Here is a 22322-nt window from a genome sequence, read left to right on the forward strand (position 1 = left end):
CCCCCCGCTTATACCAAGGGACGACTGTATTTTCAATCTGCTGTTGGTTGAGCGGAACCCATGGATAGTGAGGACCTAGTGTATTGCATTCCTTAGGATACATCACTACAACAAGCCCACAGTCAGGGGGAGGGGCTACTGAAGGGCATGAATACCTGGAAGCAGGGGTGGTTGACAGCAGTCAATTAGAATGACTGCCTCCTGCCTCCTCCTGGCCTTTGTAGTCATTATTCTCTGTGTCTGAAAGGCTCTTCTCTGAGATCTCTGCATGGCTTCTTTCCTCACCTCCCTCAAGCCTTCCTAGAGTCTTCCTCAAGCGTCCTTTCCCCAGCGAGGCCTTCCCTGACTACCCTGTTTAAATTGCAATACACCCTGGATAGGCTGAATAATGGTCCCCAAAGATCTCCAGGCCCTGGAACCTATGAATGTTCATAGGTTACATGGGTCAACCAAAAACAAAACAAAACAAAACACAGAAGGTTGCAAACAAGAGTTTATATGGGGTCTTAAGAATTGCAATTCAGGCTGTACACCTGAAACTAACACAACATTGTAAATCAACTATACTCTGATAAAAATTAAAAAAGAAAAAAAAAGAATTGCAATTCAGGAGACACAGATTTGGGTAAAACTGAAGGAGTGTTCTGAGGAAGAGAAAGCATCAGGGGCTTATAAAACAAAAGCCACAAGGTTGTTAAAGTTGTCTGGTGAGAATCGTGATTGGCTCTGACACAAGCCAGGGAATACTTGTCCTTAAGGAATCAAGAGTTATTTTAGGGTAAGGGTCCCACAAGTAGATAGGCTGTCATGAGTTATTTTAGGGTAAGGGTCCCACAAGTAGATAGGCTGTCATGAGTTATTTTAGGGTTAGGGTCCGATAAGTATCTTGCATTTTTGGCAGATGTTCTTTTTTTTTTTAATTTTATAAAATTTATTTATTTATTTATTTATTTTTGGCTGCGTTAGGTCTCCGTTGCCGCATGCAGGCTTTCTCTAGTTGCAGCGAGCAGGTGCACGAGCTTCTCATTGCGGTGCCGTCTCGTGTTGCGGAGCACGGGCTCTAGGCGTGCAGGCTTCAGTAGTTGTGGCTTGAGGGCTCTAGAGCGCAGGCTCAGTAGTTGTGGCACACGGGCTTAGTCGCTTGATCTTCCCGGACCAGGGCTCGAACCCGTGTCCCCTGCATTGGCAGGCGGATTCTTAACCACTGTGCCACCAGGGAAGTCCCTTGGCAGATGTTCTTGATGCCTATGTTAAGACAATAAGTGATCAAAAGGTCAGATTCCATCCAGGCTGGGATGTGCGTAAGTCACACTTCGTCGATGGCCTCTCAGCTCCACTTTAGAGAGTTCTCTTAGCGATACTGACTCCATTTTTATTTTCCTTCCGCATATGGCAGAAGGGAATTTGCAGGTGTGATGGTTAAGGATCTTGAGAGATATCCAGGTGCGTCCTAAATGTAATCACGTGTCCTCATAAGAGGGAGATTTGACAGCAGGACAGAAACAGAGGCACTGCTACCCTGAAGCCGGATGCCCTGCTGTGGGCTTTGAAGTTGGAGGAAGAGGGCAGAGCCGAGGAATGTCAAGAATGCAGCTCTAGAAGCTGGAAAAGACAAGGAAATTGATTCTTCTCTACAGCCTCTGCAGGGAGTGCAGCCCTGCCAGTACCTTGGTTTCAGCCCAGTGAAACTAACTTCAGACTTCTGATTTTATGAATTGTAAGAAAATAAATGTGTGTTGTTTTAAGCCACTGAGTTTGGGGTCATTTGTGACAGTAGCCACAGGAAATGAATGAATACACCTCCAATCAGGCACAATATATCCACTTCTGCTTTAGTTTTTTCCATAGCAGCGATCGGCATCTGATAGAATATATTTTTTGCTTATCATTTTGTTTGTTGTCTGTCTCTTCCATTAGAATGTCAGCTCTGCAAAACCAGGGGCATTTTATCACCGGTTATTAAGGACAATTTCAAATGGATACAAAAGTTGAGAGAATAGTCTAACGAAGCCCCACATACATGAAGCTTTATCAATCTTCAACTCAGGGCTGATCTTGCTTCATCTACACCCCAACCACTTCCCCTCCCACCAGTTGATTATTTTGAAGCAAATCCCAGACATCATATCATTTCATCCATCAGTATTTCAGAATGTAGCTCTAAAAGTAAAGACTCTTTGTAAAAACATAACCATAATATCATAGTACATCTCAAAAAAAAGGAGTAATAATTGCTAAATATAATCAAAGTTCCAGATACTGTTTCAATTTGAGAGCAGGGACTTTTGTCTGCTTGGGGTTTTTTTTTGTTGTTTGTTTGTTTGTTTTGTTTTTAAATTTTATTTATTTGGCTGCTTTGGGTCTTCGTTGCTGCACGTGGGCTTTCTCTAGTTGCGGCGAGCAGGAGCTACTCTTTGTTGCAGTGCATGGGCTTCTCATTGCGGTGGCTTCTCTTGTTGTGGAGCATGGGCTCTAGGCGCGCAGGCTTCAGTAGTTGTGGCTCGCGGGCTCTAGAGCGCAGGCTCAGTAGTTGTGGTGCACGCGTTTAGTTGCTCCGCAGCATGTGGGATCTTCCCGGACTAGGGATCGAAACCGTGTGCCCTGCGTTGGTAGGTGGATTCTTTACTACTGCGCCACCAGGGAAGTCCTGTCTCCTTGTTTACTTGTTCTCCTTTGCTACCTTATGTGGCAAAAAGGACTTTGCAAATGTGACTAAGTTAAAGATTCTGAGATGGGGAGATTATCCTGGATTATCTGGATGGGTCCAGTGTAGCCATAAGTGAAAGAGGGAGCCAGGAGGGTCAGAGTCAAGAGACAGAGATGTGACAGTGGAAGTATGAGATGGAAGAGATGCAAGAGCTGGCTTTGAAGACAGAAGGGGGCCATGAACCAAGGAATACAGCCAGCTTCTAGAAACTAGAAAAGGCAAGGCAAGGGCTTCTTTCCCATAGTCTCCAGAAAGGAACTCAGCCCTGCTGACACCTGGATTTTAGTTCAGTGAGACCCATTTCAGATGTCTGACCTCCAGATGGTAAGATAATAAATTTGTATTGTTTAAGCCTCCAAGTTTGTGACAATTCGTTACAAGCAGCGATGGGAAGCTAGTGCAGATTTTGGTACTGGAAGTGGGGTGCTGCTGTAACAAATACCTAAAAATGTGGAAGTGGATTTGGAATTGGACAATGGGCAGAGGCTGGAAGAATGTTGAGAAGATGATGGGAAAAGCCTAGATAGCCTTGCAGACCATTTGTAGAAATATGGGTGTTAGCTATTCTGCTAGTGAGGACTCAGAAGGAAGTGAGGAGTAAGGTAGAGTAAATCTCTATAATCTTAGAGAACACTAAATCATCATAAACAGACTGTTGGTAGAAACATAGGCAACCTCTAGAAACTGGAAAAGGCAAGGAAACAGATTCCCCCCAGAAGAACATGGCCCTGGCAACACCTTGATTTTAGCCCACTGAGACCTGTTTCAGACTTCTGACTTCCAGAATTAAAAGACAATAAATTTGTGTTATTTAACCTACTAAGTTTGTGATAATTTGTTATAGCAGTAATGGGAAACTAACATATCTCTGTTATGCAAAAGAGAGATCAGACTAGTGTAAACACATACAAAATAAAGAAGCCCAGAAGAAACAAAGATTACACAGGAAAAAAAAGAAAGCTACAAAACAAACACAAAAACACCTGTAACTAAAATACTGTAAAAAATACCTAGCAAGATAATAGATGATATCACATTTATAAAATAGGAACTGGAGGCTATGAAAAATGAATAATTAAATAACAAGAAAGAGTTCTTGGGAGTTCAAAATAATAGATGAAACATAAATTTTAATAAAAGGATTAGAAGATAAAGTCAAGGAGATTTCCTAGAAAGTAAGGGGAAAATTAACAAAGAGATGGAAAATAGTGGTGAAAAGATAAGAAAACTGAAAGCTCAAACCAGAAGCTTCAACATCCAAATAATAAAAATTCCAGAAAAAGAGAGCAAGAAAACGAAGAAGAAACCAACACACACACACACACACACACACACACACACACACACACACAAAGAAACCAACACATAAATATACAAGAAAATTTCCCAGAACCAAAGTCTCCAGATTGAAAGGACAGACTTAGGGTCAGAATGATTAATGAATAAAAGCGACAGTGAGGCATATCCTCATGAAATTTCAGAACAAGAGGAAGAGAGAAGATCCCAAAAGCTTCCAGAATAAAGCAAGTCAAATACAAGTTCAAAGCAGAGGGAGAATGAAAACAAATCTGAGGGGAAAACAAAAAACCAAACAGGTTTCCTTTGTTATCTAAACTTGCATTCCAACTTAGGAAGAAAACAGATTTGAGTTTCAAGGGATACATATATTTCCAACCTAGAATTTTATACCCAGACAAACCATAATAAAGTTGGAGGATAAAGTGAAGATATATTAAGCCATGCAAGAACTCAAAAATCTTTATCTCTTCCTCTCCCTTTTAAGGGAACGACTGGAGCATGTGCTCCAGCAAAATGAAGAGTCAACAAAGAAAGATAGACATGGAATCCAGGAAACAATATCCAACACAGGGAAGTCCAGGATAGCTTAGTGTAGGCCTAGAAAGCATCAAGCCCACATTCAAGTAGGAGAGAGGACTTTAGGAGGGAGGAAAAAAAACTTGAGTGAGCTGTTAGTAATATGGAAGATTCCATGGAACATTTGAAAAATATTAAGTATAGGTGCAAATAAAATTAAGCAAGTGACAGAGGTAAATTTAATTCTCAAAAATTTAGAAGTTTGTGAAGAGAAAATTCTAATATACTGCATGGCTCTAGTGAAAACATATTTACATATCACAACATTTAAAAAACTATTGATTGATATAAAAATTATGATTTCATTGAGGAGAAGGAAAGTAGAGTCAGATTAATAGACCTCAAACCTCATCTACTATACCAGGAAATCAGTAGAGAATGTCTAAAATTGACAAATCAAGAAATAGCAATGCCAGCATGTTTAGAAACATACAAGAAAATACCAGAGGAAACAGCTATAGCAGTTGAAAGTAGTAGCCTCTGGAAAGCAGATGGGAGTAGGGAGAGGTAGCAGGAGGACTGTTTTTCTTCGTTACAAATATCTTAGTACCAGTACCATTTGATTTTTAAAGTATATTCATGAAAATTAATCGGCAGTGATAGAAGCGGCTACCCCTTATGGGGAGGAGGCATGCATATATTGACTGGGAAGAGGCACGATGGAACTTCTGGATGATGGAAATGTATATCAGCTTTACTCAATAGAACTTTCTGGGATGATGAAAATGTTCTCTATCTGCACTGTCCAAAATGGTAGCCACTAGCCACATGTGGCTACTGAGCACTTGAAAAGTGGCTAGTGTGACTGAGGAATTGAATCCTTAATTTTTATTTAATTTAAATTAACTAAAAATAATTAAAATTCCCACGTGAGTTGTTTTGGACATTGCAGACAATGACAATGTTGAAGTTTTATGATTTGTAAAGAAATACAAATCAGAAGAGAGAAAGGCTTCTGATTTGTCAAAAATCTTCAAGGGGCAGTTTATGAAATAAAAAAGTGGGGAAAATCACTCTTCCAAAATCACTCTTCCAAAATCACTCTTCAGGGTCAGACTCTCAAAAAGTCCACATGGATTTCCAGCAGATAAAGCCCTGTTGAAGATGATCTCACAATCCATAATTTCAATACACATGAGGAAACAAGCCACCATGAGTGAGAACCAGCAGACACACCAAATTACAGGAGGAGATGGCACCAAACTTCAGATGACAGAATTATAACATTTTATGTCTTTAAGCTTAAGGACACTTAAAAAGAAGAATCCAAAACATGAAAAAAAGGTCAAGACGCTACAAAAAAAAAAAAAAAAAAAGCAGGCATAATTGAAAGAGGAAGGATTGGATTCACATGAGGGAAATCCCATCCAAAAGGGCTACTTTAAGACTGGTTTACCAAAAATAGTAACAATGAGGAGAATTATTAAGTCAGAACGGAGTTCAAAGAGAAGGAAGTCAATTTCTGTGCAAACTACCTTTATTCATAATGAAGAACGTCCCCATTTTGTTATAAAACTGGCACTGTGTAAAGGCACTTGACTGGGGAGAGAGGGGGCAGGGATGCTGATAGAGACTAATATGCCTCACCTGGCCCCTGAAGGCTGTTGGTAGAGATAGTGGCAGAGGTGACTCCTGGGAAAATCCAGTGGCGGTGACCCACTCCAGGCTCCGCTGGGATGGTGGGTTGCTTTGCTTTTGGGGGGCGGGGGGGGGTGGGCAGTAGGAGCACGAGGCACTTTGGACAGGATGTGACTTGGCAATTGGGGGGGTCTCTCGCTCCCAATGATTCCCAGCCCCACCACGACCTCCCACAGCTAAGGCAGTTTTCTAAATTTAAAGCTGGGGTTCTCCTTCTCCCCAGGGCTTCCAGGGAAGCAGAGAGGTGTTGGCAAGGACCTCGCCCCTGCAAGGATTTGGGGGCACAGAGAGATGCAGCAGTAAGGGAGGAGGAGTTCTGGAATGAAGGCAGCTGCTGCTTTCTCCTGTATCCCTTCGAAAAGTCCTTCTCTCCAGCTAGACCTTATTCTTCTGAGGCTTCACCCTGGGGAAGAGCTGGGGGAAGACAGGCTCTTCAGACACCAGGAGCTCCCACCCCTTCATTCCACCCCAAACTTAATACAGTCACCTGATCCACCCCCAAACACGTGGACTGTCTCCATCCTCCCATCCCTTCCTAATCGACTCTCTCAGTATCTCCCAAACCACTCCAGAATCCCCTGTCAGCTGCAAGCACCAGCTGGAGCCTTCCGATCAGCAGCAGGCTTGATGAAATGGAGTATTTCCGAGTCTCCCATACGGCCATAAAAAAGACGCCCGCCTCTCCCTACCACCATGGCTGTCTGGTTGGGACCCACCTCCTATTCCCCAATTAAAGGAATCGTCTTCTCTCCCAGGAATATAATGGGATTTTCCTGGTCTCCTCCGCTAACCTAGTAGTATCTCCCTCAGTTCTACCGCGATTTTATTAATGGATTCTTCCTCACCCTGCCCAATGCAGTGTAACAAAAGCTTCCATGCCTGTAATACCCAATTCTTTAACTGCCCCCATCACCAAGATGGGATTCTTCATGACTCCCCTTGGCTAGAATACATTCTTCTTTACCTCCCCATGAATATAATTAGGAATAATAAAAATATTTGATTGAGCACGAACCAATCAAATAACTAGGAAGGCAGTACTGGTGAGTACCCCACGAAGTACCACCAGTAAGCGGCTCTTCCTCCCCTAACTAAAAGGGGCTCTTCCTTACCTCCCCCGTTATTATAATGGGCTCATCCTCACCTCCCCACAACCGATAATGGACTCTTCTGACCTCCCCTCCTCCCCAATGTCATGCACTGTCTCTCTTGCCCTTTTTCCCGTGGGATCACCCCTTTCCTCACAATATCGCTTCTGCGCTCACCCCGAAGTAGTTACGGGGCACGTAGCCCTCCTGGCCGTGCAGCGCGGCCCACCACCAGTCCGTCTCCTCTGGCCCATCCCTCCGCAGCACGGTGACCGACTCGCCATCGCGGAAGGACAGCTCGTCTCCAAACTCAGCGCTGTAATCCCAGAGAGCGTACACCACCCCGTTGTACATCAGCCCCATGCTCTGCTCCACGTCTGAAACATGAAACCGCAGGGATCGTCAGCGCCCGGTTCAGGGGGGCCGGGAACACTCAGGGATACGACACGCTGGGGACAGGGACAGACCCTGAGATTTGGCGCCAGCCTCACCTTGGGGAATGAGCCACTTGAAAAGTTGTGTACCCCTGTCTGGAGAGGGGGGCCTGAGCTGGAGTCAGCTGCCAGGACTGACAGTCTCTAAAACACTGGCGTGCATCAAGCCGGGCCACCAACCCCCGAGGCAGGGTCAATGGTCCCCATTTCCACTTATATCTGGTTAAGTGATCCCTGTATCACTCCTAGAAGTACAGTCGTCTGCACCCCACCCCCCTTAAGTGGTACAGTCTCCATAGATGACTCAACCCCTCCTTCAGATGGTTCAGCCCTACTCCTCCCCACAAAGTGGTCCCAACTCCCCCTTTCCAGATGGTGCAGTGCACACTGCGCCCCTCCCCAAAAGATAAAGTCTCAAAGAGGATGTAATAATTTTCCAGATAGTATAGGCCACCCGAACCCCCCTTTAATCCCATCAAGGATTTAGCCCCCTTTCCAGATGGTACAGTCCACCATGCTCCCCCCTCTTTAATGGTTCAGTCCACCGTGTTCCAGTTTCCCCTCCTCTCCACCACCCCTCCGCCCGCAAGTGTGCTGTTCAATCTCTACTTCATCCTCACAGAACTCTCCAAGTCCAGGCAGGTAGGAGGTACAATCTTCTTATCTCATAGGCTTCATCTACCTGTGACAAAGGTGGTCACAATCCCCCTTCCCAAAGCTTCAGTGGACGGTCTACTTCCCGCCCCAGCGGTCCAGTCCTGGCCTGCCGCTGCTCACCACTAAGGCAGGTGTTACAGCCCCATGGCTCCCACCCACTTCCCGCCACAGCACAGCAGGCTGTCGTGTAGTCCCTCCAGGCTCACCTCTCAAATACATTGTCCCACCCCCAGGACCTACAGCCTGCCTTACCCCAACTCTCTGAGGTCCCCAACCCCGCCTTATGATAGAGTTGGCCCCTCCAGGTGAGCGCTACAGACCCTAGGCACTATCCCCAGGATATGGCCTACCTAGTTGCTCCCATCACCTGTTTAAGTGATGTGCCCCCCCCCCCCGCCCCGGAGATATATGGTACAGCCTCGTGTCTCACTAGGAGTGGAAGAGTCCCCAAGCTCCTCCCCAGAAGCCATGGCCTGCTCACCTCTCACCTGTGTGGTGCTGTATTTCCCACAGGTAGCACAGCCCACGTGCCCAGCCCTAGGCCAGGTAGATGGTATAGTTGGAACGTCCAACTCCCCACCCCCGTGGACGAGAAAGCAGATAAAGCGGCGCAGTCTCCACACCTTCTCTTCTCCCTACAGGTGTCCAGCTTGCGTGGCACAGTTCCCCTGTCCCCCTCTCCCTCGAAGGTGGCACAGTCTGCTGCGCCCACACACCCTTCTTGCACCTGCCAGGTGGGAGGCCCAGTGCCCCACCCCTGCAGGTGGTCCATCCCGCCGGCCCCTCCTCGGTGATGTTGCCACAAGGCTGGTACAGCCCCCCGCGTCCTCTCTCAGGAGCCGCAGTCTGCCGCCTTCCCCCGCCCAACATCTACCAGCTGGGCGTCCCAGTCCCCGCGACGCCCTCCCCCAGAGGTGGCCCAGCCCGCCCACCGAGGGGCCCCAGCCCTGCCTCGCACCTGCCAGGTAAGTGGCACAGTCGGTGTAACCCTCGCGGTAGGGGTCGCACTTCTCGATGGCGGTGGCGCCGTCACTGAGCGTGGTGGCGAAGATTGCCGCACCGTGCTGCACCAGCGCCATGCAGATGGCCGTGTCGTTGCACGACGCCGCGCAGTGCAACGGTGTCCTAGGCGTGGGATGCAGGCGTGAGAGGCCGCGCTGGGGCCCGCAGCGCCTTCCCCGCCCCACGCCGGCCGCGCGAGGTCAGGACTCACCAGCCGTGGCTGTCGGGGGAGTTGACGTTGGCACCCGCCGCGATGAGGAAGTCCACGATGGGGTAGTTGGCGCCGCAGATGGCGTTATGCAGGGCGGTGATGCCCTCCTCGTTGGGCTGGCTCGGGTCGTTCATCTGGACGGGCCGGGGGACGGGGAGGCTCAGTCCCGCGGCTGCTATCCAGCGTCTGCCGCCCCCACCCCACCCGCCCTTCTGTCCGGCAGCACTCACCTCCTTCACCGCCTGCTGCACCACGTCCAGCTCCCCGGTCAGCGCGGCGTCCAGCAGCAGCACGAGCGGGCTGAGGCGCGCGCGACGGACCTTGCGCGGGGAGCCGGCCTTCCGCAGCACGGAGCGCATCTCCTGAGGGACAGGACCGGGGCTTCAGCGGCTTGGCGGGGATTGCTAATATACCCATTCCTCAGAGCGGGGAAACAGAGGCTCAGGGACCAGGCGGCCACTCCAGTTCATCCAACTAGACAGGGCTGAGACTGGAACCCAGGAACGTACATAGCCTGAGTCCAGAGGGCCATGGGAAGGAGGGTCCCTCAGTTCTACAGCCTCTGGTTGCCTGCAACATTCAGGGAATCTGGTGATTTTGGAATCTTGGGCCCTGAGACCTGAGAGGAAGCTGGGAGACCATGAGGTTGATGATTGTGGAAGCCAGATGTTCAATCCATAGTTTCCTCTCTTTTATATATTAAAAAAAAAAAAAATGCTAGGAAGCACACATGACAAGATGTTACCAAGTGTTAATTTCAGATGTTTGGAATTAGAATATTTATCATATTATTCCTTGTGCCTTCTTATTTTTGATTCTCAAGTATCCTACAAAATTCATTTATTCTGCATATAGCATTTGTGATTCTGGTCTTTGATGTCAATGATTTCAAGATTCTGGAATTTGAAGATCCCACAAGCCACTCATTTAAAAATTCTCTGATGCTAAGTTTCCAATATGTGTGAGTCCAGAAATGCTAAGTTGTGCCATTTCAAATTGCTGAGGACCCAGGACGTTGCATTCCCAAGATTCTATGATTGAGAACTTGAATATTTCATGGTGAGAATTTCATTCCAAAAGATTGGAAGGAAATACTCAAAATGTTAATCGTGGTTCTCTCTGAATGCTGTTATTTGGGCCTCTTTATTCTACTTTTATCTATTTCTTCCTAGTTACTATGTTTGTGTGTTTCTTTCTAGTGGAAAATGTTCACTTAAAAAAAATTCTGTATTATAACATATTAGTGCACTAATCTATGATTTAAGATTCAAAGGACGAGTCTTTAATTTTCAGTTCTGGGGACTTCAAGAATCAGTAATAACCAGGGTTTGTGTTACTAACTTTTTAATTCTAAGATCCTGTGCAAACCTTCAGTGTTCTGGAATTCTGAAATTTCACTCTTCTGAGTTTGTGATGCCAGGATTTAACTATTGAATTCTGTGAGTGTTCAGGTTTCTCTGTGGCCAGAACTTTGTGATTCTACAATGAGGCAACTTGACCATTTCAAGACATTGTCATTCTTCCATTCTTGATTTCAAGATCCTGAGCCTCAACATTTCTTGGCTCCACCCTCAGAAGGGCCTGGGAATAGGCATTTGGGGTCCACCTGGCCCCCACGTCTTCTCTGGGAATTGTTCTCCTCCATCTGTCTACCCACATTGAGCAATCAGGATTGTTCCATGTGACTACACCCCGCCCCCTCCAAGCCACGATGCAGAAACCAGACCAAGATCAGCAGGAGACCAGCCCCTGGTCAAATGATAACAATAATAATAGTTAAGTGCCAGGCACTATTCTAAGCACTATATTAATGTATTAAATCCTCACAGCAACCCTATGCTTATTTTCATCCCCATTCTACAGATGAGGAAACTGAGGCACAGAGAGACTATGTGTCTGGCCCAAGGTTGCACAGCCGATAAGTGCTGTGGAGCTGGGATTTGAACCCAGGCAGCCTAGCTCTGCCGCTGGTGCACTTAACCACGACACCCACAGCCTCAGAGATCGGAGACTTGTTCTTGAAAATCTGAATGGAAGAAGCTCTGACTAGAGTCAGAGGACACCATAGACTTGAACTGAGAGGTCATTTTGAGTCAGGGCTGGGTGGGCCATTTCTAGCCATGGCACAGGCTTGCTGAGGTGTAAGAGGAGAGAGCAGCTCCCCAGAGAAGGCGGACATGAGAGGCTGTGGCAACTAGGGAGAGAAATGGTGACTGCCTTGATTCAGGCAGGCTTTTCAGACCCCAGAATAAACCCTCTGTCATGCCAAGACGAAGTCAGTTCCAGGTTGGAAGACTCTAAGATTCCTGAAGGGAAGCCCTGGGGGGACAGGTTACTGGAGAAGAGCAGAGAAAATCTCTATGTGGCCAAGACTTCTGAATGCCCCTCCATATATGTTCTCCCTTTCTTCTGAGCACAGGTACACTTAGATTTAAAACTACATTTCCCAGCTTCCCTTGCAGCTGGATTCCTGCCCAGTGGAATGTGCCAGATGTGATGTGTACAATTTCCAGGTTCTGTCCTAAAAGGGAAGGGATGCTTCCATATGCTAAGTAATATACCCCAGTTTTCTCCTATATTACTTACCATGCTCTGTGGCTGCTCTGGTGGGCTGCTCTGGAGAAGGGCTAGGGGTGGTATGGGAGCTGGTGGGGCTGGAGCAGGGGGCCCTGCCCTGGCCTCAGGTCCCTCAGTGATGGGACACAGCTCAGGCTCGGGCTCCCCAGGCCCACCGTGACGATGGAAGAGGCGGTTGATGATCTGCTGGTACTGCTTCTTGTGGGTGGGGGGCAGGGCTACAATAGGGCTCTGCTCCATGGAGCCCCTGCGTTTGAGGGGCCGTGGAATTTCTGCCAGCACCCGTGCCACCTCCTCCAGCTCGGGCACTGACTGTGCCTCGGGTGGCAGCGCTGGCTGCAGCCGTGTGGGACTAAGGGGCCGAGTTACAGCGTCTTCATCTGCATCACCAGCCTCCAGCCCTGACGTCAGCAGCCCCTCCAGCTCCGGCTCAGGCTCCAGCTCAGTGGGAGGTTTGGGGAGGCCTACAAGGAGCAAGAGCCCCATCAAAGGAGTGGTCCCAAGAGACCCGAGAGACTCCCTCCCCACAACTTCCAGGACTTGCAACAAATGCCTGATTTGCTGTGTGACCTCAGGGCAGTTCCTTGCTTTCTCTGGACTACACTTTCCCTGGGTTGTGAATAATAGACAATTATGACATCCCCCATTTAACAAGCACTTAGCATGTGCCTCGTGCTTTACATGCCTATCATTGAATTCTCACCACTACCCTGTGACGTTGATATGGCTAACATCTCATTATTACAGAAAGGGAAACTGAGTCTCAGAGAAGGCAAGTCAGTTGCCTAAAGCCACACAGCTGGGATTTGAACTCAGTCCTATCTGACTCCAGAATCTCTGCTCCTACCATTATGATAAACTTGACTTTCTAAGATTGTAAGAATTTCCTCTCCTAACATCTCAGGCAGAAAGTTGCTGAGGACGTCCCTGGTGGCACAGTGGTTAAGAATATGCCTGCCAATGCAGGGGACACGGGTTCAATCCCTGGTCCGAGAAGATCCCACATGCCGCGGAGCAACTAAGCCTGTCCGCCGCAACTACTGAGCCCATGCGCCACAACTACTGGAGCCCGGGCTCAGAATAAGAGAAGCCACCGCAATGAGAAGCCCGCACATCGCCCCTGCTTGCTGTCATTAGAGAAAGCCCGCGTGCAGCAAGGAAGACCCGAGGCAGCCAAAAATAAATATAGAAAGAAAGAAAGAAAATTGCTGGGACTAGAATCTTGGTACTTGTTGGTCTCTTCTCTCTGTTTCTTGGCTCTCTATCAGAGCTTCTAAAGCAGGTAGAAATATACAATGATCATTTTATACATGATTTCATTGACTGTCCATCGTAATCTATGAAGTAAATGTTATTAATCTCTCTTCACAGATGAGAAAATGTAAGCTCAGATGGGTTAATTAATTTATCCTCAGTTACACAGCATGTCAATGGTAGAGAGGGGATCAAAACCCACTCTGCTTAAATCCAGGCCCTGTGCTGGTCTCACACCAAAAACTACTAATAATTATAAGATTAATATGATAGCTACTGAGGGCTTACTATACATCAGGCCCTATTTTAAGGACTTTATATGGATTAAATAATCTAGTACCATACCCCAATAAGGTAGGTTCTATCACTATTCACCTTTTACACTCAAGGAAACTGAGGTCCAGAGAGGTTAACTGACTTGCCAAAGGTCACACAGCGTGGAGCCAGCCAGTCTGACTCCAGGGTCCATGCTTAAGCACTGTGCTATCCCTAGTTCCTGAGCAAATCCCCAAGCTCATCTGGCCTTGCTCTCTGCAGGGACAATGTCTGGAAACAGGTGTTTGGTTGTGATGGGACCCCAAGCTGGTTTGGTCCCCAGCCATCTGTCCTCCCTTCACCCATCCCTCCAGAACCCCCATTGCTGACTCACCTTCACTCACAGGGGACCAAGTCTCTTGAGGGGGTTGGGGGACTGGGGCAAGGGCTTGAAGCTGTAGTTGTGGCTGGGACTGTGGAGGCAGCTGGGGCTGGAGAAGCAGCTTAGGCGGGGGAGCTCGAGAGAAGATGGGGGAGCCAGGGAGCATGGCCCTGCTGGCTCCGTGCTCCCAAAAGGCATTCTGCAGCTTGAATATCATGCTGAGGGGGATGGGGCGCTGGCGGGGGGCACTTCGGGGCTGGGGGCTGGAAGGAGGCATGGGGATGCGGCTGACAGGCTGCCAGCTTCGGGGCAAAGTGCCTGATGACCCCGCGGAGCCCAGCGATCGGCGGTAGCTGTCCACATCAGAACGCCTGTCGTTGGCCAGAGGGAAGACCTTGTAATTGCGGGGCAGAGTGGCGCTGGTGAAGTTGTCCTGGGGGAGAAAGAGGGAAGGAAGGAAGATAGAAGGGGCTCAGGTGGGAGGAAGATAGGCATAAGGGAGTGAATGATAAGGGAGTGGAGGAAAGGAGGAGGGAGGTAAAGGCAAAAGGTGAGAAGGGAGAGAAGGAGGGGAGGGAAGACAGAGGAAGGGAAAGGAAAGAGGGTCAGGGAGGGGATGGAAATCCAGGATAAAGGAAGACCCTGGGGAAGGGTACGGAAACTGCGGGAGCAGCCAGGCGGGGAAGACTAGCCCTGACTCCACCTTTGCCCACCAGCCCCCTCCGGCCCCTCACCTTCCTGGTGTCCCCCAGCCCATCCAGGCTGCTCTCTCTCCAGGGTAACAGCTGCAGGCCTGGTGAAGCAGGCCGCGCGAAGACATCGGGTCCTGTGAGGCGGGAATCATTAGGGTCTGGGGAGGCCTCTCCGGGTCCCCCACTCCTTTGGCCCCGCACCACTCACGTTCATAGCTCGCTGTCTGCGAGGACTTCTTCTCGTACGCCACGTCCAGGTCAGACTCGTTCCAGGCTTTGGGGGACCGCCGCCGAAGCGTTAGGTCTTCTGGAGAGAGGTTGCCCATGAGGATGTGGCGGGGGGGCGGGGGGGGCCGAAGCTGGTCCCGGACCTTGCGCCACTCCCACCCGCCAAGTTCGGCCCCCTGGTTCACCTTGCGCGCGCAGAGATGGGGCGAAGGCGCTGACGCCAGGGCCCAGCAGGGGGCTCCCAAAGGCAGTCGGCGCATCGTAGGCTGCGGTCGGGGCGCGAGGCGAGGGCCCGCGCTCGGGAAAGAAGGCCTGGGGCCCTTCGGCCAGGGGGCTGACACGGGGAGAGCGGACACGGCCCACGAAGTCAAAGGGCGTGGGGGGACCCTGCTGTCGGAGCGGGCCGGGGCGAGGGGAAGGCGCACGGCCGAGGGGGCTGCCTGCTCCATCGAAGGCGCGGGGCCGGGGCGAGGGCGCGCGGTCCGGGCTGCCGTAGGCATCCGGCTGCAGGTAGAGCTGGGTGCGCGGTGACGACGGCCGGCCCTTAGGGGACAGCGAGCTGTAGGGGAGCTGAGCCGGGGCGCTCTCGGAGCGTCTGAACGAGGTGTCTGCGCCGTCGGTGGTTGCCTTCCAGGGGGACCCGCGGCTGCCCAAGGGCTCGGGGACAGGGCTGAGGCTGTACCGGGACAGCTGTAGGGAGGTCGGGACATTGAGGGGTCAAAGGAGACAATAGTAGAGGGTTGGTAGGTCACGTCCACTTTCACTGATCCCCACTTCCACTAATCCCACAAGTGCCTTTAAATAGCCCACAGCCTGCACAGCCCCATGGGACAGGCTTGCCTGAACTACTGGAGGAAAGAACCTGACTTTGGGGGCCCGGGTGGGGACCAGGGCAAGCAGGCTCACCCTAGCCGGCGCTCTGGCCTGCGAACCAAGAGGCGCCGCCGGCGAGTCTGACCACAGCGACTCCAACTGCTTGGTCAGTTCGTCCACCTTGGCCGCCGCCATGTCCAGCTCCACCTGCTTCAGGTCCATGTGTTTCGTGGCTAGAGCTGGGCGGCCGGGAGTAGTAGTGAGGACCCGGATTTCTGGGCAGGGCCCCGCCTTATCCCCGCCCCGCCCCGAGGGCCCGCCCCGCCCCCTACCCCAGCTCACACTGTAAGTTCAGGTCCTCAAGGTTCCGCGAGCTCTGGAACGCCTCGCTGTCCATGGTGCCGGCTGGCCGCAACGGGGCGCCTGCGTTTGGGGAGGCGGGGCGGGGGAGAGCCTGCTCAGAGCCCACCCACAGGGAACCTGGGGCCTTGAGGAGCGGGACGGTGCCTTTACTCTCCTACTTCCTTCCACTGGAAGCGCTATGACCCACCACTTTCCCTGCTGGGAAATGCCAACTCCTGCGAAGCCCTCCAGGAAGGCTCAGGACAATTCACTCTCTTTCCGTGGCTCCTGGTCCATCTCTCTACCTCAGCCCTAATAAGACGTGATCATTCCTTCAACAATTATCCATTAACCACCTACTATGTGACAGACATTATAGTGAACAGAGGATGCAATAATAATAACTATCAATTACTGAATGCCTACTAGGAACCAAGAGACACTGTGCTAGATGCTGGGGATCTTTTTAAAAATAATGATGGTGCTGCCTACTATGTGCCAGGACCTTTGCTAGTTACTCGAGGGTATAATGAAATAAAACAACCATTTATTGAGAGAACACTGCCCCCTAGAATTGTGCCAAGTGCTTTACAGCTAATACCTTATCCCATGATCAAAACCTCCATAGCAAAAAAGAAAGTGGGGCTCAGAAACATTTGTTCCAGGTCACCCTGCAAGAAGTCAGCATACTAGATTTCACACCTGGACCTAACTTGTTATTCTGGGGCATCTCCGTCAGTCTGGAGGGGCTCCAGAGGACGGGGACCACTCAGCTCTCTCTCCCCAGAGTCCCCACCCAGAGGAGACTCAGCATGTTCACACGGACCCAGCGTCAACAGGAAGAACAGGGAGTTGGCCAGGGGTGGCTGGGCCACTGTGGTCGCCAACCCAGTGGGAAGGAGCCAGGCCACCAGGAACTAGTCAGGCCAGCACCATCCCCATCTCCATGGTAGCCGCCATGCCCGCCAGCTCTGCCACCTCCCCACTACACCAACCGACCACTTAGCTTTGACTTGGGGTGCAGGCGTGGGCAGCAGGGCAGGCTGGGGCATGCTGATTCTGGCCTCAGTCTGGGAAGCCTCGGAACAGAACCTGTTGGGGCTGGTGGCTCATTTGGGTGTGTTAGGATTGTGTGGGCTAAGAGTCCCCTCCACTCCTTGAGCCTCAGTTTCCCCAACTGTGCAAGGAGGAGGCAAATCAGCTATTCTGAGAGGCCTCCTCAATCTCTCAGAGGCCTAGATTCTGAAATTATAAGGACCTTGAGGTTGTAATTAAATTTCTATAGAGGCTAAAACCCTCAGCTTGAGAGTCTATTGTTTGAAAGTTCTCAGTCCAAGATTCTATCTTTGGAACATTCTAGAATTCTCCACTTTGGTTAGCCTAGATTTCTCTGTCTTCCTGCACTGAGTTCTATCTATCCCAGGATTCCAAAGTCCTAAAAGTCTAGGTGAATGTCTGGTATAGCGGAGTTGCTAAAAGCACAATTAAGGAGGGTTCAAATCTGGTGGCACCATTGTCCCACCTGACAAGACTGCCTCAGTTTCCTGATCTGTAAAATGAGGATAAATAGCAGTCTACTTCAGAGGACAGTTGTGAGGATCCAACTGGCCAGAAGGTGCAAGAGGAATTAAGGCTCTGAGAATTGAGGCCTCAAAAAGTAGAGACTATAGGGGACTTCCCTGGCGGTGCAGTGGTTAAGACTCTGAGCTCTCACTGCAGGGGGCACAGGGTTCGATCCCTGGTCCAGGTAAGACCCCGCATGCCGGGCGCGGGGCAGGGGAAGGAGAGACTATAGGAATCAAAACTTGCGCCTTTTAGAATCTCAGAGATACACAGGAAACCCTCTGTGTTCATTAAAATATAAAAATGAACAATCTATGCTACCTCCAGGGCCAGCATTCTGGTAGCGAATGGTTCTTTGGGGGATTTCATGATCCCCAAATTCTAAGACCCTTACAACCTCTGGGTCTAAGGAAATGCCAAGGCTGGGCGTGGGCCCGTCCCGGGTCTGAGGCGGGCGAAACGGGCGTCAGGGCCGCCAGGGGACGCTCCAGGTCACGGCCCGACCGCAGCGGGGCGGACAGACAGCTCCTGAGCTCAGAGCAGGGGAATGCGCGGCGGGCCCGGGCAGGTGCCGCATCTCCCGCGGCAGGGGAGCGGGGGCCCGGCGGGGGGCAAGGGTGGCGAGGGCCGCGCCTCTCCTCCAGGCCCCTGTCCTCCACCCCCACGTCCTCTCCGCCGTGCTCCCCTCTCCTCCGCCCTTAGGTCTCCTTCCCCGGCATCTTCTGCACCCCAGCCCGGTTCTTTGGGGTTAAAAATCAGGGGTGGGGGGTTCCTGGAGGAATCATCCTGAGTAGGAACCGGGTCAGAGCGCCAGGCTGGTTTGGGAATACCCAGATTGGAATCCTCCAGCTCCGTCCGCATAGATAGACGTTGGGAGAGGCCCCACCCTGTCTGGGACTTGGTTTCCCCCCTCTGTGGACGTCTGTGGAATGAGCTAGGGCCTTCCCCCTCTTTAAATCTCTACCTTCGGCTAGCTATTTAGCGTCTCTGTGCCTCAGTTTCCTTGTGTGTATAATGGGGGAATTAATACCTTCACCTCAAAGAAGTGTGAGGTTTGAACGACATAATTTATGTATAGAGTTTAGAACAGGGAAGGGTACAAAATAAAGTTCACAAGTATAAGATTCCTAATTCCCAGGCCTGGAACAGACTGAGGGCTCAAAACCAAAGTAATTTTTTTCCTCCAAAACAGCCCTTTCAAATCTTTCTGAGATTCTAAAAGCCCCGAGCTTTAACCCCTGGAATCTTGACTTCAGCCCTTGGATCTCAGAATGCTAAATTCTCCCCTGCTTTCCTGAGTTCTAGCCATCTCCAGTTCTGGTCCATTCCAGGGCATAGGAATCCCTGGAAGATTCCAGACAGAAGGTGGCAAAAGCCTAGGGTGTGCGTTGTGCCCGCACTCCAGCCTCAGTTTCCCCATTGGACTAGAAAGAAGTCATTCCCTGGACTGGGCTCAGCAAACCTCAATGGAAGTGAGACCTTTGGGCAGTTGCCGGAGACTTCTGTAGACAATGGGAACCATCCATTACCTGCCAGCCCTGAGCCTGGCACTCTGTGAGCTCTGTCTTGGCAGCCACGGTTATTATTTTTTATTTCATCTCAGGCTATCACCAAATGCCCGTCAAGTCCAGACATTAGGAAGTTCTTCCCTCTTTCATCAGAACCCTCTGCCCCACCCCTTGTTTAATCCCTTCACGTGACTCATGGGGATGGAGAGAAGGGGGAGTCGGGCGGAGGGAGGTGCCAAGCCCTGCCCTCCCCCAGCTTCAAGGGCAGACACACACCTCCAGAATTAGTCTCTATCCTCCCTTATCTCCCACACTACCTCAGGTCAGACAGATGGGAGTGGAGGTGACATTTTTCACCTCAGGATCAGGGCCAGGAGCCCTAGGAGAGAAGTGAGTCAGAAAATCCGGTGGGAGTGGATGGTATCCCGACGCCCAGAGAGCGGCTGAGGAAGGGGGAGGGCAAATCCTGACCCCCAACTCTGCTGCCAGTGTGACCTCTAAGCCTCAGTTTACCTCCGTCCTCTCTGTGTAATGGCTGTATTGTGCCCGCCATGCAAGCCCCCCAGAATCCAACCACACCTTCTGGAATTCTGCCCTGGATTCTAGAATGCCCTTTGCAAATCCCAGCTATCTCCCACCTTTATGGGACAATAGGAGGTACCCCGCCCCCGCCAGGGGGCGCCCTGGGGCGGAGGTCCCTCCTCTGCTTAGGCAGGTCTGACGCCCCGGTTAATGACATGTTGGGGATCGCGCAGCGGCACAGGGGAGGTTGGAGACCTGTCCTACTTCCCTCCTGCCACGTTGGCCCCCACCCCAGAGCCAGAAAGTGGGGGGAACGGCGGGACACAGCCTCCAGAGGGACCCTGGGTGTTTGTTCTGCTTCATTTCAGGAACCCGGGTTCCACTATCCCCACCCCACCCCTAATTCTGCTCGGAGACCTAAAGGCTCGGTCGAGAAGGCAGTTGAAGGGTGGTAGGGATGGCCGCCCATTCCAGAGCCCCAGCAGTCCGAGTCTCCCATTTCTCCCCAAGAGATCCAATACCCCAGTTCTACTCAAGGACTCAGGCTTCCGAGAGCCCCCATTTCTAGTGACTGAAACGTCCCGACGTTTCCGAACGTCTCCCCAGGACCAAGGCGTCCGAGCCCTCCATTCCAAGAACTCAGGCATCCGAGCCCCTTTTCCTTCTGCCCAGTAAATCAGGCATCCAAGTTCTAGCTTTCTAACGTTCCTGGAGTCCCCCAATTCCACCCTGGGACCTGGCGTCCGAGTCTCCTCCCGACCCTCCCAGGAACGCGAGTGTCGGGCTCCACCGGGGCCGCTGAACCCCGGGGCGGGGGTTGTAACTCACGGATCCGGGGCAGATCTTGGCACCGGGGGTCCTCCTCCGGCTCCGGCTCCGGCTGCGGGGAGCGGAGGACGGGGCGGGGCAGGCGCCGGGAACAGGTTAGACGACGTGACTCGTACCGGAGGGAGGCGGGTCCCGGAGGGGAGGGGGAGCCGGGGTCGCCTCGAGCACCTTGGGACTTGTAGTCCCGGAGGGGCAGGACGTAGACGGGTATGTTCCCATTTGGATTGACCCAAAGTCCATTTCACAGACAGGAAGGGCGAGGTCGAAAGGCCAAGGGTGACCTGGCTACGTAAATCGTAAATAGAATCCAGACTCTTACCTCGCTGTGGGTGCAGGAGACGAACCCCTGGGTCCCTGCCCCACTCCTCCAGGCTCAGTTTCCCCCTTCTTGAAAGAAGATTTGGACGCCACCAAAGAGGTAGAAGGATATAGAGGCTGGGGGAGACTCACAAATCCCGCCCCCAAGGCGAGAAGAGGACCTCGCTAAAATCAGTATCCCCTCGGGTCTCTGAGCCTCAATCTCTCCGTCGGTAAAAAGGGTGGTTGGGATCTTTACAGAATTTCCCACCAACGGCTCCCAAAGTTGGAGGCTGGGACTACGATTCCCAGCAGCTTCCACGACCGACGTCGGGCACCTCCCAGCCTCGCGTCCTCTGGGAATTGTAGTCCCGGAGCCCGCAGGGGCAGGGCCCGGGTGTCTCGCCCACGCGCGGGAACTGTCTGGCGATCCCCGGAGGAGGCAACACGTCCTCTTCCCCTGACCCTCCTCCTCTCTGAGCAGCCGCTGGCTCACTGAGAAGGTGGGCGCCCCAGTTCTAAAGTAGGATCCGAAATCTCGGCAAGGGGGCGGGAATCAGCGCTGACACACCGGTCAGGAATGCAGTCGGATCACCCTGTCTAGCCACCGTCCCGCGGCTCCGCCCGTCGCCCTACGCTGTGCGGTCCCCGTGCGAAGGGGCGTGGGCGTGTCCCCCAAATCTGCGTTCACGTGCCGCTGCTTACACGCACCCCGGGGCAGGGAAGGGGCGCTGGTCAGGACTTCTACTCTCTCTCCTTTCCTCAGAGCCTTTGGAAATGTCCCCCTAACGCACGAGACTAAATCCTCGAGGGCATCTACCCGTCTTTTGGGCCACAGCCCCGCCCCTTAGTCCGCACCGTCCCACGCGTGTCCAGCTCGGGAGTCCAGAGGCTCCGCCTCGGGATCCACAGGCTCCTCCCCCTATATTTCCCGCTCCCCTGGAGCCCAGAGCCCCGCCCCTGGCTGGTAGTTAACGCCCTCGGGAGGAATTACCCCCATTCCTCCATTTTCCCACCTCTCTCACTCAAGTTCTGAACTTCTGAGGCATCTGGGCCTCCCTAGAAGGGATTGTAACACTGAAAGCACAGTCCTGCCGACCTAGACTCTTACCTGCCTCTTTAAGAATTTCAGTCCAATCGATCTTCCTGTCTCTTTAAGGGTCGGTCCTGTGAATGTGGCTGCCCCTTTAAGGCAACGTTGGAGCAAATCATGTCTGAGACTGTGGGGATACCCGCCGGAACCTGGTGGGGCTCTAACTCCCGCCAAACAGGCGAGTCGGCTTCTTTTGGGAGTAGACTTTGCGTAAAAGATGGCTTTCTCGGTTGTCTGCTGTGCACAAGTGGAAATTTCCCCCACTTGTGCTCACACAGCGAGGTGGCTCCGAGCGACACCTCCCGCGCCCTGGTGCCACATGGACGCTCCCAGATGAGGCCCCACCCCTTTGGTTC

The 22322-nt window shown here is 51.5% G+C and overlaps 1 protein-coding gene and 1 long non-coding RNA gene across 2 annotated transcripts; one reads left to right on the plus strand and one right to left on the minus strand.

Moving 5' to 3' along the window:
- Positions 1–6041: 6041 nt before the first annotated feature.
- Positions 6042–20881, minus strand: PPP1R13L (protein phosphatase 1 regulatory subunit 13 like). Its single transcript, XM_068528173.1, has 13 exons — positions 20577–20881; positions 16156–16236; positions 15907–16052; positions 15186–15690; positions 14981–15079; positions 14815–14906; positions 14093–14513; positions 12199–12653; positions 9843–9974; positions 9613–9746; positions 9358–9524; positions 7486–7685; positions 6042–6634 (listed from the first exon to the last, which is right to left on the minus strand). Exons 2-13 carry the CDS (start codon positions 16208–16210, stop codon positions 6596–6598), a joined length of 2445 nt encoding a protein of 814 aa, XP_068384274.1. The 5' UTR covers positions 16211–16236; positions 20577–20881; the 3' UTR covers positions 6042–6595.
- Positions 8297–13494, plus strand: LOC137753147 (uncharacterized). Its single transcript, XR_011071397.1, has 3 exons — positions 8297–8384; positions 9041–9364; positions 13094–13494. It is a non-coding gene; the product is annotated as an uncharacterized lncRNA (long non-coding RNA).
- Positions 20882–22322: the final 1441 nt, after the last annotated feature.

The sequence above is a fragment of the Eschrichtius robustus genome, chromosome 19, assembly GCF_028021215.1.
Source record: "Eschrichtius robustus isolate mEscRob2 chromosome 19, mEscRob2.pri, whole genome shotgun sequence".
NCBI lineage: Eukaryota > Metazoa > Chordata > Mammalia > Artiodactyla > Eschrichtiidae > Eschrichtius > Eschrichtius robustus.